Raw genomic sequence first — 12,741 nt, 5'->3', positions numbered from 1 at the left:
CAACCGAGATTGTTGTGGGCATTTCATAAATATTTTCTTTTTAAGCTCCGTCTCCTCTTTTTTTTTTTTTTTATTCGAGAAGTGTGCCATGAGGCATAAGTTGAAAAAGGAAAGGGGGAAGGAATGCACGGGATTGAAAGGTAAAAGAAGGAGTGAAGAACCGTTGCGCTGAGGTAGTCGCAGAGGTTGTTAATGAAACGGTTGTCCATCGTCCACTTCACGAAGTCACTTTCGCGGTTCCACCGCAGGCCCACCTCCCTGAGGAGCCGTTTTCTGATAGCAGCCGTCGCTGGGCACGTCCACAACAAGTGCCGCACATCACATATGTCCGGTGCAGCGCCACAGTGAGGGCACCTGTCAGGTAGTGGCAGATCTTTGGCACGCCACCGATGACGGACAGATGGTGTCAGAGCCGCCCCTGCCCGAATCCGGCGTACGGATACCTCCTCCTGCCGAGTAAGACTACGGGGGAGAGGGTGCGAACACGGAGGAATTAGAGCGCGTGTTCGCTGGCGCAGAACTTCGGAATCGGAAACGTGGGACAGGAACGGATCTGGGGGAAGAGGGGAAGGTGGCGGATCGTCTGCAGAGCACATGAATAGATTGTGAAATCTGGAACGTTCGTCGAACAGCCTTCAGCTGTTTAAGGGCGGCGCGGGAGTCGGTGTAAATGTGAACTGTATTGAATGTTGGAACGAGCGGAAGGGAAGCAATGGCATTGTAAATGGCTTGAAGTTCCAATGCCAGGGGAGTGCACATATCCGCAGTATACGTCGCGCGAGAGTTGAGATGCGGATGAGATGGACTATACACAGCAGTAACTCCCCTCTCTGCAGAATGAGATGCATCCGTGTATAATATGCACCCTTCAGGCAGATACGCTGCTGATACCGACGGGGAAACAGTGGGGCGATTGTCAGTGAGCTGGCAATAGGACCACGGTGGAAGTGTCTTTAAACGATGAAGTTTGAGAGACTGTTTTCGAGCTCTATTTGCCACCCGTTGGTCGATGATCTCACTGAGTGTATTAAGTTGGGCGAACTCCTGTAGCACAGGTATGGGTGTTAAACGAGGCAGATATGTTATGACGCGCATAGCCTCACGATTGATAGCTTCAAGGGAGTCCCACTGTCTGCGGGTGAGACGTTGAAATTGAGCCTGATATACTATCCGTGGCTGAAGGATAGAGCGCACAAGCTGGCGGGCCGTATGAGCACGTGCGCCACCAGAGCGCATAGCTATGCGACGAATCAGACCTAGAGTAGCGTGAGCCGATTTACGGGTGGCTGTCAGCCACGGGGTGCCAGTCCCAGATGTATGGAGGAGAAGACCAAGAATACGAACAGTTTCTACCTGAGGAATCAGAGAATTATGTACCGTAAAATTTAAAGGGGGAGCTTTCCGTAAGGCGGCTTTATTTCCAATTCGAATGAAACATGATTTAGTAGGAGAGAGTGTTAGACCCAAAGGTGGGAGGCGAGATGTCAATACATCCAGCACGTGTTGAAGGACCGACTGATGAATAGACGCATCTGGATGACAGCACCACAAGGTGATATCATCGGCATATGCAAGCACGCGGATAGAAGGGATGGTCTCTAGGGCTCGAACCAGAGGAATTAAAGCCACATTAAATAATGTGGGGGCGAGAACGGAGCCCTGCGGCACTCCTCTATTGGAAGTGAAATTACCAAAGGGCTTTCCGTGGACACGCACGCTGAAGGTTCGATTTGCTAAAAAGGCGTGAATGGAGAGGAGGAACCGGTGAGGGAGACCAAGAGTTTGAAGGGAGGCAAGAATGGCAGAGTGAAGGATGTTATCATATGCCTTTGTTATGTCTGTAGCGATTACGGTTCGTACAAGGTGACTCTGTGGAGAGTGGTCAAGCACGTCAGCAGCCAAAGTAGCAAGGCCGTCCTCCGTTCCAATATGTGGGCGGAAACCAATTTGGGAATCTGGGTAACAATCATGGGATTCCAGCCACCATGATAAGCGTGCGGCTAGAATGTTTTCATAAAGCTTGCAGATGGTAGGGGTAAGGGAAATTGGACGAAGGGCCGAGAGAGATACTGGAGACTGACCTGACTTGGGGATTGGAACCACAATAGAATGCTTCCAGTCTCCCGGCATGATGCCAGAAAGCCACACTTCGTTAAAAGTATCAAGTAGGGTTTCCAAAGCCCTCCCTTCCAAGTTACGGAATAAGGAGTTAGGTATGCCGTCGTGCCCGGGAGTAGTAGTAGTTTTTAAACGGTCAATGGAGGCCAGCAGCTCTGCCATGGTGAGGTCAGAAGTAATCCCATCGGGGGGCTCTGTTACCGATAAGTCAGGTGGAGACGTAGCGGTGCAGTCATGGTTTGGAAAAAATTGACGGGCCGCTTGTTGTGCAAATGTGTCCTCATCCACATTTAGCGCGAGGCGAATGCCCTCTGTGTAATCTGCAACCTGAGAAGGGCGCTCCATGGCGTGAAACACTCTCCAAAGATGTCGATTGCCCTGCGTAGAGGACAGGCGGGCACACCATGCAGCCCAGCGTTGCCTGCCTAGCCGCTTTGCATAGCGCCGCGCCCGTGCGGTAGCGCGGTGAAGAGTAGGAAGAGCCGAAGGGTCATCGGGGTGACGAGTAGCGTAAAGATCCGCCTGGCGACGAAGAGCCCACAGATTTAAGAGATGTATGTCCGGGTTTGGGTCATCTTCATTTACAGTAGTGGTAATAGTGTGAGTAGCGAGAACATCAGATAGAGTAGACAATGCTGAAGAGGGGTTGAATGTAGATAAATGATTGTCTGCGCGTACAGAATCCCATGATGTTATTCGTACAGTGCGGCGTATTTTCCGTAGACGCGTAGGCGTGAGGGAGATAAAAATATTGCTGTGATTGCTACCCCAAGTATCAGAATCAACAGCCCAACGAGGGTTACCGGGGCCTAACCACCAAGTCAAATCAGGTGAATACGGGCCACCTCGTGGGCGGGTAGAAGTATTCGGGTGGTTTAAAAGTTGAAAGGAATGATCTGAAAAGCTCCCTTGGATGTGTGAACCCCTTGAGGAATCCGATGGGTAACCCCACGCAGTGTGTGCGCCGTTGAAGTCACCGCCAACTAGAATAGGGATACCCGAGTTGGTAGAACGTAGAAAACGAACCCATCCCAGATTGGGAGATGAGGAGCCAGGACGACTGTAAAAAGAAACTAGAATAAGAGGTGTGCGTGCAGGTTTTACGAGAAGGGCGACAACCTCTTGACGTGTGTTGCACCACCGTGAAAGGTCGAGCGGTGTGTGCGGAACTGAACTGTGAATATAAATTGCAGATTTACCTGGGCTGAGGGAGGAGGCGGTGCAACGGCGATCAGGGATAGATGGTGAATGGTATGCGCAGAAACCTGAAAGGCGTGGGAGTGCATTATGCTCTTGCAGTAGGAACGCCCATGCCCTCAGCTTTCCGTCGCGAAGGCGGATGTTCACTTCAGAGGCCTTATTAGCGAAACCTCGACAGTTCCACTGCACCACCACCGATGATGATGCGCTATCCATGACGAGGCCGAAGAGCTTCCACGATGAGGGATGTCACCTGCTTCATCAGCGCTAATATCTTGTCCACTGTCGGGGTAGTCACGGCTAACAGGTGGTCGGCACCTGATTGTGGGCCAGTGCTTACCCTAGGTGATTCCTCTGATGATTGCTCACGAGTTATGAGAATTCTTCGAGAGGATTGAGAACGACGCTGTTCCCGGCGCTGGGTGAGTTCGTCTAGTCGGCGGTGAGCCTCCGCGATTGCATTGTCTAAAGCTGTGTCTTCATCTGTAGTATCCACATGTGATGGATGCACTGGACGTTTGGGCGTACCATTTGATCCGGGAAGGTGAGCCGCTTGTGCATATGTACGCTGGCGAGGAGACGTATGGTGAGCAGCAGGCTCAGATAAAGGAAGTTCAGGGAAGTCGTTGTCGTCACATGCGAGAGCTGCAAAGCGATTACTTGTAGGGACATCCATTTTTGCAGGCGACTTGTGAAACTTTTTCGCTTGCTTCTTCTTTGGACAAGCGGGGGAGCGAATGTCATGGTCCGGCGATTTGCACAGCGCACAATGAGCTGTTGGTTCATTCATGTCGGCCACAGCTGCTGGATTAGGGCAGGTATTTTGCATATGTCCTTCTTTGTGGCAGTGATAGCAAAAAATACGACGAGGTCGGAAGGGCTGTGGTTTGACGATCGCACCGTAGTAGGTAAGGTACTTCGGGAGAGTCAACGGGCCTTGCAGGATGAGCAGGTATGAGCCCCGGCGACCCATAGGCCGTGCTTGCAGTACAACATGAGTTGAGCAGCGAATATTTGCGCGCACCTCCTCGGGAGGGCTCGTGCTGTCGACATGATAAACCATGCAGCGGAGTGTGTCAGGACCAGATGCAAAATATATTTGCACCGGGACATGCTTGCTGTCATCCAGGGGGATCCGCGTAACTGCGCAAAGTTTCTGGGCGTCCATCAAGGATGACAAGTTTACCGTGATGGTGTTCGATGGGCGATGGACGACAAACCCGCAGTAGTTCGAAGAGCCAAGGGCATGGTCAATTGTGGCTTGAACATTCCGGGCAGGGATGGCAGTCATATCAAAGCGCAATGTAGGCTTGATGGTAACGCGGAACGAGTTCGCAGCAGGCGGAAGAGAGCCTTGACTCACGGGAGGCATCTGTGGAGGAGGCTCAGACGCTGGTGACGGCCCTTGGTGGGAATACTGAACTGGCGCGACGGGCACAGTTTCTTGAGGGAGTGCCACGGGCACGGAGGCGGTAGAGCAGTCCATGTCACAGGCCAAAGTCGTAGCATCGGAAGACGGCGCAGGCTGGAGGCCTAGAGGCGCTGACGATTGCTTGGACGTGGAGGCTGCGTCAGGTGGCAACACAGCGGGCATCCGCGTAGCCGTCGTCGACAACGCAGAATCCATGCAGACGCGTAGCGCGGCCTCGCTCGGCAGCGCCGAGCTAAGCCTAGCTTGCCCCTGAGGGTTCCGGTTGGGTTTTCTCACTTGAGAATGCGCCCGCCGTGCCGGGAATTTCTCCGTAGGGGCGTCGTCAGCATTCGGTCGCACGGAGGGCACTGTCCGACCCACGCCACACACGAGAAGACAGCGAAAAGCGAAAACACAGACCTAGAAGCAGACACGTATCCACCCACTAGGTCTTCGTCTTCTTCTTCCCGTCTCCTCTTCGCCTACGTGACATTTCTTCTCCCTTTGTATCTCTCGCGAATTACGTCATATCGTTCACGTCTTCATCACCATCGCCGCCGTCCGCTCGTGTCGTGCTCGTGCCTCCATTCGTAGCGTGCCTCGATGCAGCATTCGTCGCTGCTAGTCCGCTCTCGCTCACCGCTGCCACGTAGGTCGTTCTACCTTCATCGCCGACGCAGCAGTGGTGGGTACCAGCTGTTCCAAGAGTACCGGTGACATGGACACGCCGCTCACCCCCTGCCTCGTTTCCACCTGCCGTCCTTCCATAGCGGAGACTGAAGCGAGGCACACGCAGGCGGCTGACAGTTTCGACTCTGTGGAGGTAAGCCCTGACTCTCTTCCGACAATTACAGGCAGTTCAGGACGCGAAGGTGCCTGCTGGTCGTTCGGCATGTACTAGCTTCAGAATATGTTTGAATGTAGTCGTGCCATTTCTATCGGGGGCACCGATAATGTACAGTCCTTCCGCACTAAGCACAGGTCTGAATCACGACGGCAGCCGTCATTTTTCAGAAAGAGTAGCTGAACAAAGGGTAGATGCATTAACGTCCGCTTTCCGTTTGTATGTATGCTCGGCCTATTAAGCGTATCATTATTGTTCAAGAGACGAACCGAAGTGGAAGACGAGTTATAGAACAACCAGGAATGGTGGGCAGGCCCAGCTCGCAGCCTAAGCTGTTCAAGATGCTCTGTTAAGGGAACCTTTCCGCTAGCCGTTATCGCAGTCTGACCAAAGATGCGAAGCCACACGCCGAAGCGGCTTGCGTAGATAACACTGAAATGGAGTGGTAGGACATGAGCGAACGCGCCTTCTGAACAGAGCGTCTTGGCCGACGGCCTTCCTCTGTGCTTGAGCAGCGTCCGAGCCCAGTTGAAAAATACACCAGGATGTTTTGGTGTGGTCTGATGTTTTCTGGTGTGAACACGAGACAGTTTTAGTGTGTTCTACTGTTTACACCAGACTGGTTTGGTGTGTGCCGGTGTGCACATCCTAGTGTCTTAATGTGTTTTGATGTGCACACCAGACTGGTTTGGTGTGTGCTGGTGCACACATCCTAGTGTGTTAGTGTGTTGTGATTTGCACACCAGGGTAGGTTGGTGTGCACATCATAGCGTTGGTGTTGGTAGCGTGCACATCAGAGAGATGGAGTTTCTTGAGTTTGTAACACTGCCCACAGAAGCGAATTAATTCGCTGTTTGGATCATGAGCAGCTCAGCATAATTGTACAATAGATATGTAAGCAATTACATCACACCAATGAATAATAATTTAATTATATAGAAATAATTGTATGTCGAATATCACGGTGAATTACACGGCGTCAGGAAATATCTGAAGATTGAATATGACGCTCCAATGCAACATCGAGTGCCTTTGAGGGGCTGATTATGGTCATTCTAAAACACGGAGGCGCGAAGCGTCTTAGTCTAACTGCAATTTTGTAGCAGTTCGCAGTAATTATTTGCATGACACGCGCAGCGCTAATAGCCCCGCGCCAGCGCCTAGCGTGCTTCCCAACGCCGTTCAAATCCAGCGCGCTGCTGCTAGGTCTTTCGAACCCGACCGCGGCGGCTGCGTTTTTATGGAGGAAAAACGCTAAGGCGCCCGTGTGCTGTGCGATGTCAGTGCACGTTAAAGATCCCCAGGTGGTCGAAATTATTCCGGAGCCCTCCACTACGGCACCTGGTCTTCCTTTCTTCTTTCACTCCCTCCTTTATCCCTTCCCTTACGGCGCGGTTCAGGTGTCCAACGATATATGAGACAGATACTGCGCCATTTCCTTTCCCCCAAAAAACCAATTATTATTATGCTGCTTGGTCACGTGGCAGGAAACAACAAACCCTCCTCTTTATCCTCTCTCTCTGCATTCCAGTGCTATATCCGGTTAGGCCTTACGCCGAGCCGTGCCATGGTCCGTGCTGCTGATAATAATAATAATTGGTTTTGGGGGAAAGTAAATGGCGCAGTATCTGTCTCATATATCGTTGGACACCTGAACCGCGCCGTAAGGGAAGGGATAAAGGAGGGAGTGAAAGAAGAAAGGAAGAAGAGGTGCCGTAGTGGAGGGCTCCGGAATAATTTCGACCACCTGGGGATCTTTAACGTGCACTGACATCGCACAGCACACGGGCGCCTTAGCGTTTTTCCTCCATAAAAATGCAGCCGCCGCGGTCGGGTTCGAACCCGGCAACTCCGGATCAGTAGTCGAGCGCCCTAACCACTGAGCCACCGTGGCGGGGCGGCGACAATCGATAAAACAAAATTTCCGGAGGAGGCCGAAGAAGCTGCCATAGGTTTAGCCATTACATCCACCACTGCCAAATACATCATCAGTGACTCTAAAACCGCAATTCGAAATTTTTCCGAAGGAAGGGGCCACTCCGCAGCCATCAAAATATTACAAAAAAAATCTCCAATACCCGCCAGATCACATTGATCTGGGTCCCCGCCCATTCGGGCCATCCTGGAAACGAGGCGGTGCACCAATTTGCCCGAGGATTCGTAGGTAAGTGGGAGGTGCGCTACACAGAGCTCAGGTCGGCCAAGGAGCGAGTGACAACCTACAAAGAAATTACTACCCACTTCAAGAAAGGCAAATCTTCCCAGAACCACATAGATCTCCAAGTCAAACACGACAAGTCAGTTGGCGGCAGCTCCAAACAGACACTTTCTTTAATCCGTGCATGTACTCCATATGGTTCCCAGAGCAGTTCAGCCCCGTTTGTTCTCTCTGTGGGCACCATAAGGCAGACACACCACACATTCTATACTCATGTAATCAAGACAAGCCATCGAACAGTCTGCAGCTCTCTACCCAATCGCAGTGGGAGGCCGCGCTGCTCAGCTCGGACCCGGAGGTTCAACTCCGAGTAACGGAGCGGGCCGAAGAGGTCGCCGATCGACATCGTCGGTCGGCCACCTGGCGTCCGGCCTAGAAGAGGTGCCCACCGCGGGGAGGGGAACGTCACCCCAACACGCGCCTAAGACCTCTTCTTTAATAAAGTTTACCTCCTCCTCCTCCCACGGCACAAATGGTTCTTTCCTGTGCTTGTATAAGGCGGAAAAGGACAAACTGGACATTCTAATCCGTAAAGGGATAAAAACAGCACTAGGTTTGCCCCCCTGTGCGCCCACGGACAAGATTTTGAGTCTAGGGGTTTCGAATACCCTCGAAGAGCTCATTGAGGCAGCAAGGACCTCGCAATATCAGACTTCTGCGCAGTCGTACTGGTCGCAGCATTCTGGAGAAGCTGGGGCACGAGCCTCGAACGTGCTTGAGACGTACTGACCCGGTTCCTAGACAGGTTAAATTAAATTTACCTCCACTCCCCAAAAACATGCATCCCATCTACCATGAGAGCCGGAGGAAGGAGAGAGCAGTAACGTTGCAAGCCCGCTTTCAGGGCAGACAGGATGGGTTGTATACGGATGTAGCAGAATATACGAACAGTACCGGGCGCATTTCAATAGCAACTAGGGAAAACGGAGGCCCGGTAGCGTGCTGCAGCACCCGACACTTGACAGTAACGGAGGCGGAACAGTTGGGGGGCCATTGCGCTGGCTCTAACTCAACAACAGGTCAAAATTATCGTGAGTGACTCTAAATCAGCTATTAGAAACTTTGACGCGGGCTGCATTTCAGCCACCACAGCACGAGTGTTGGCCGGCAGTCCACCACCGGCAGAAGAAGTAGCGCTCATTTGGACACCCGTGCACCAAGAGTTGAGGGGAAAGAATAAAGCGCACGCACTGGCCCGAAGATTAGCTGCCTTCCGGGATCCCAGTGGCGTCTTGTGCACAACTCCGTCCCCCTACAATTCGATGACGATCTTAACACGTATAAGGAAATCCAAAACCATTACAAATTACAAACCATTACAAGGCAGATCGGTACTTCCGAAAGCAAGTAAGCAGCTAACCAAAAACGAAGAGATTGCGTGGGGCAAGCTACAAACCGGAGTATTCCCTAACCCTCAGCTTTGTAGCAAGTGGACCCAGAGATTTCAGCCCCAGGTGCAAACTTTGCGAGGGCATAGCGGACATGATCCATATGATATGAACATGTCTGAGCTTTGGACAACTTCATAGAACGGATGAGTCCTGAGAGGCACTGCTTCACAACGAGGACGAAACTAAACAACGTGAAGTCATCCGTCTCGCCCTTGCAGCTGTTGAGGTGCAAGAGATCCCGGTCGACGGCTGAGGGGGAGGACATGGCTGGGACCGAGCGGCGCCTCGGGTACCCATCAATCTTTTGACGGGTGCAAATAAATGTTATTTCTCTCTCTCCCTCTCCCTGTCTCTCTCTCTCTCTCTCTCTGTGGTATACGAATGCATAACGCTTATTAAAAGCAAAAAAATAGTTTTTTGGGGAAAGGAAGTGGAGCAGTATCTGTCTCCATCTCGGCGGACACCTGAACTGCGCCGTAAGGGAAGGGATATAGGAGAGTGAAAGAAGAAAGGAAGAAAGAGGTGCCGTAGTGGAGGGCTCCAGAATAATTTCAACCACCTGGGGAACGCGTGCACTGGCTCCGGATCAGTAGCCGAGCGCCCTCACCACTGAGCCACCGTGGCGGGTTTGTTAAAAGTAAAAGCGACTGTTAAGGGCGTTTCCTGAATGTTTTCATGTTTTTAGTTCTGTCTTCTCCTCTTCGCCTTCGTGGCATTTCTTCTCCCTTTGTATCTCTCGCGAATTACGTCACACCGTTCACATGTTCATCACCATCGCCGCCGTCCGCTCGTGTCGTGCTCGTGCCTCCATTCGTAGCGTGCCTCGATGCAGCATTCGTCGCTGCTAGTCCGCTCTCGCTCACCGCTGCCACGTAGGTCGTTATACCTTCATCGCCGACGCAGCAGTGGTGGGTACCAGCTGTTCCAAGAGTACCGGTGACATGGACACGCCTCTCACCCCCTGCCTCGTTTCCACCTCGCGTCCTTCCATAGCGGAGACTGAAGCGAGGCACACGCAGGCTGCTGACAGTTTCGACTCTGTGGAGGTAAGCCCTGACTCTCTTCCGACAATTACAGGCAGTTCAGGACGCGAAGGTGCCTGCTGGTCGTTCGGCATGTACTAGCTTCAGAATATGTTTGAATGTAGTCGTGCCAATTCTATCGGGGGCACCGATAATGTACAGTCCTTCCGCACTAAGCACAGGTGCCAGTAGTCTTAATCACGACGGCAGCCGTCATTTTTCAGAAAGAGTAGCTGAACAAAGGGTAGATGCATTAACGTCCGCTTTCCGTTTGTATGTATGCTCGGCCTATTAAGCGTATCATTATTGTTCAAGAGACGAACCGAAGTGGAAGACGAAAGCTATTTTTATAAGAATGTTATAGAACAACCACGATGAGTGCGCAGGCCCAGCTCACAGCCTAAGCTGTTCAAGACGCTCTGTTAAGGGAACCTTTCCGCTAGCCGTTATCGCAGTCTGACCAAAGATGCGAAGCCACACGCCGAAGCGGCTTGCGTAGATAACACTGAAATGGAGTGGTAGGACATGAGCGAATGCGCCTTCTGAACAGAGCGTCTTGGCCGACGGCCTTGCTCTGTGCTTGAGAAGCGTCCGAGGGCGGCGCCTAATCGGTGACATTCTCCCGCTACCGATTGTAGTACAGGCGTTCTTGCTATATGTCCGACCGATTCATTTCTCAATTTTTCTACGCCATTCCTTGGCTTTTAGCAACTTACTCTGATGTAATCAGTGACTAATCAACGTAATTCAATGCGCACTGAGTGTTCGATGCCAAAACACTTGTTCACATTTTTAGGCGAGTTTTCCATGAATAATTCTGGCCCAGCATTCCTGTAGCAGACTCGCTCTAATAATGGCGTTAGTACTTTAAGAGCGAAAGCTCAACTCCTCTACAATGACATTCAGTGCCTCAAGAGGCCAAACCGAACTTAACTGCGAGGTGGTATGGCCCAAACTATGGTAGCATGACCACGTTATCATATGACAGCATTCAGTACCTAACCTGGAAATTTGGCTCTGAAATTTGATTTGAGACAGTGGAGACCAGGCTTAACAGAGCTTTCACTCGTATAACTAGGTTCAAGCCACGTTAAGCCCAGATTTTTTTCAATGAATATTTACAGTGAGCGAGAGCATTGCCTCATAATGAAGGACGAAATCTCTAACAATGTGCACTCTCGGAACACGCAGCATTTGATTATCGCACATCGGAGAACGGAACAGTAGCTACGAGTGAACGAGAACCTATGACTTACATACCGATGAAGTCTCCTTCCTTGTCCATGCAGCAGCTCCACATGTCCCAGCGCAGAAGGCGGCTCCAGTCAGTCCTGCCGCCTGGGGAGCAGACCATCCACGAATGCTGGGATTGCCGAGTCGACTTCCAACTTCTGACCAGGCCCGTAACCCACGAAGGATACGAGAATGATCGCTACGACGCCTCTCTCTTCTTTACCCCGCTATGCCGCATGGGCCAGCAACCGTGCAAGAGCAAAAGAACAATGGCCCTGCACGTGGGAACCCACATCGGGGAGCGGCTCTGAAGTGCGGCGATGAATCCGCTGGCGCAGCCGCTGCTCAAGGGCGTTTCTGCAGGACCTAAGGAGACTTCTTGCGCGGCTTCTGCAAGAAGCTCTTCGCGCAGAAGAGTGACCGGGACGAGCACCTCCACCTGGAGCACGCCCGTCGGCGTCGATTTAAATATGCCTGCTATCCCACTGGAGAATATCCCAGCGCTCCAGAGTATACTGATTCGATACCACGCCAGAGTTCGCTTTTTTACAATAGTAACTGGAGTGACAGACCTGGCTGGAATAAAAATATTCACATCCGTGTATGTTCAGAGCATCTTTTAGAGAAGTTGCTTGCGACTCATCGGCGAAACACGGAGTCCCAATTGGCACCTTCGGAACCCAACGCTTTAAGATTTGCATGGATGAAACGACAGCTTGTGTGTTGCCACCAACCAGGTAGGTGAAAAAATCCGGAGTGAAGTTAAGCTCCGACTTAACGGTGCGGCGTGTTACCGCTAATCAGTCCCTTTAGCGGCCTGGTGCTCTCTGTGCATATCACACCGCAGGCACGGAAAAAATTCTTTCAATTTCTCCAACTTTTAATTCTTACAGCGAAAGCTCTTATGGCTTTGTAATAAGCCATTTAGGAGCTTCAACAGTAGCAATTGCGCTTAATGTTACGCGGGCTGCTTCATTTTTCTCAGTGAGGGGTTCGAGTGTCCAGCTAAAATGTGAGCCAAGAATGCGAATTTAATTTCTTCAAATGAGAGTTTACGCCCTTTACCTTTTTATTGGTCCTCGCAGAAAAAAATACAAAAACATAAATGAAAAAGAGGAAGCCCAGTCCAGGTGACCTCCGGATGCTAAGACCCGCCGTGGTGGCTCAGTGGTTAGGGCGCTCGGATACTGATCCGGAGCACCCGGGATCGAACCCGACCGCGGCGGCCCCGTTTCGATGGCGGCGAAACGCTAAGGCGCCCACGTGCTGTGCGATGTCAGTGCACGTTAAAGATCCCCAGGTGG

At 51.7% G+C, this 12,741-nt stretch overlaps 1 protein-coding gene across 1 annotated transcript; it reads left to right on the top strand.

Moving 5' to 3' along the window:
* Nucleotides 1-10,045: 10,045 nt before the first annotated feature.
* Nucleotides 10,046-11,961, top strand: LOC144100339 (uncharacterized). Its single transcript, XM_077633312.1, has 2 exons — nucleotides 10,046-10,228; nucleotides 11,494-11,961. Exons 1-2 carry the CDS (start codon nucleotides 10,124-10,126, stop codon nucleotides 11,746-11,748), a joined length of 360 nt encoding a protein of 119 aa, XP_077489438.1. The 5' UTR covers nucleotides 10,046-10,123; the 3' UTR covers nucleotides 11,749-11,961.
* The last annotated feature ends 780 nt before the right edge of the window (nucleotides 11,962-12,741 follow it).

This window comes from Amblyomma americanum, chromosome 8, assembly GCF_052857255.1.
Source record: "Amblyomma americanum isolate KBUSLIRL-KWMA chromosome 8, ASM5285725v1, whole genome shotgun sequence".
In the NCBI taxonomy this organism is placed as follows: Eukaryota; Metazoa; Arthropoda; class Arachnida; order Ixodida; family Ixodidae; genus Amblyomma; species Amblyomma americanum.
This window is presented reverse-complemented; position numbering and strand designations above follow the sequence as displayed.

What these genes read in the sequence shown, in the direction of transcription:
- LOC144100339 (XM_077633312.1), top strand. Translation starts at nt 10,124, where the DNA reads ATGGACACGCCTCTCACCCCCTGCCTCGTTTCCACCTCGCGTCCTTCC. An exon ending in ACAGTTTCGACTCTGTGGAG is followed by an intron (nt 10,229 to 11,493) that starts GTAAGCCCTGAC and finishes TTGTCCATGCAG; the next exon opens with CAGCTCCACATGTCCCAGCG.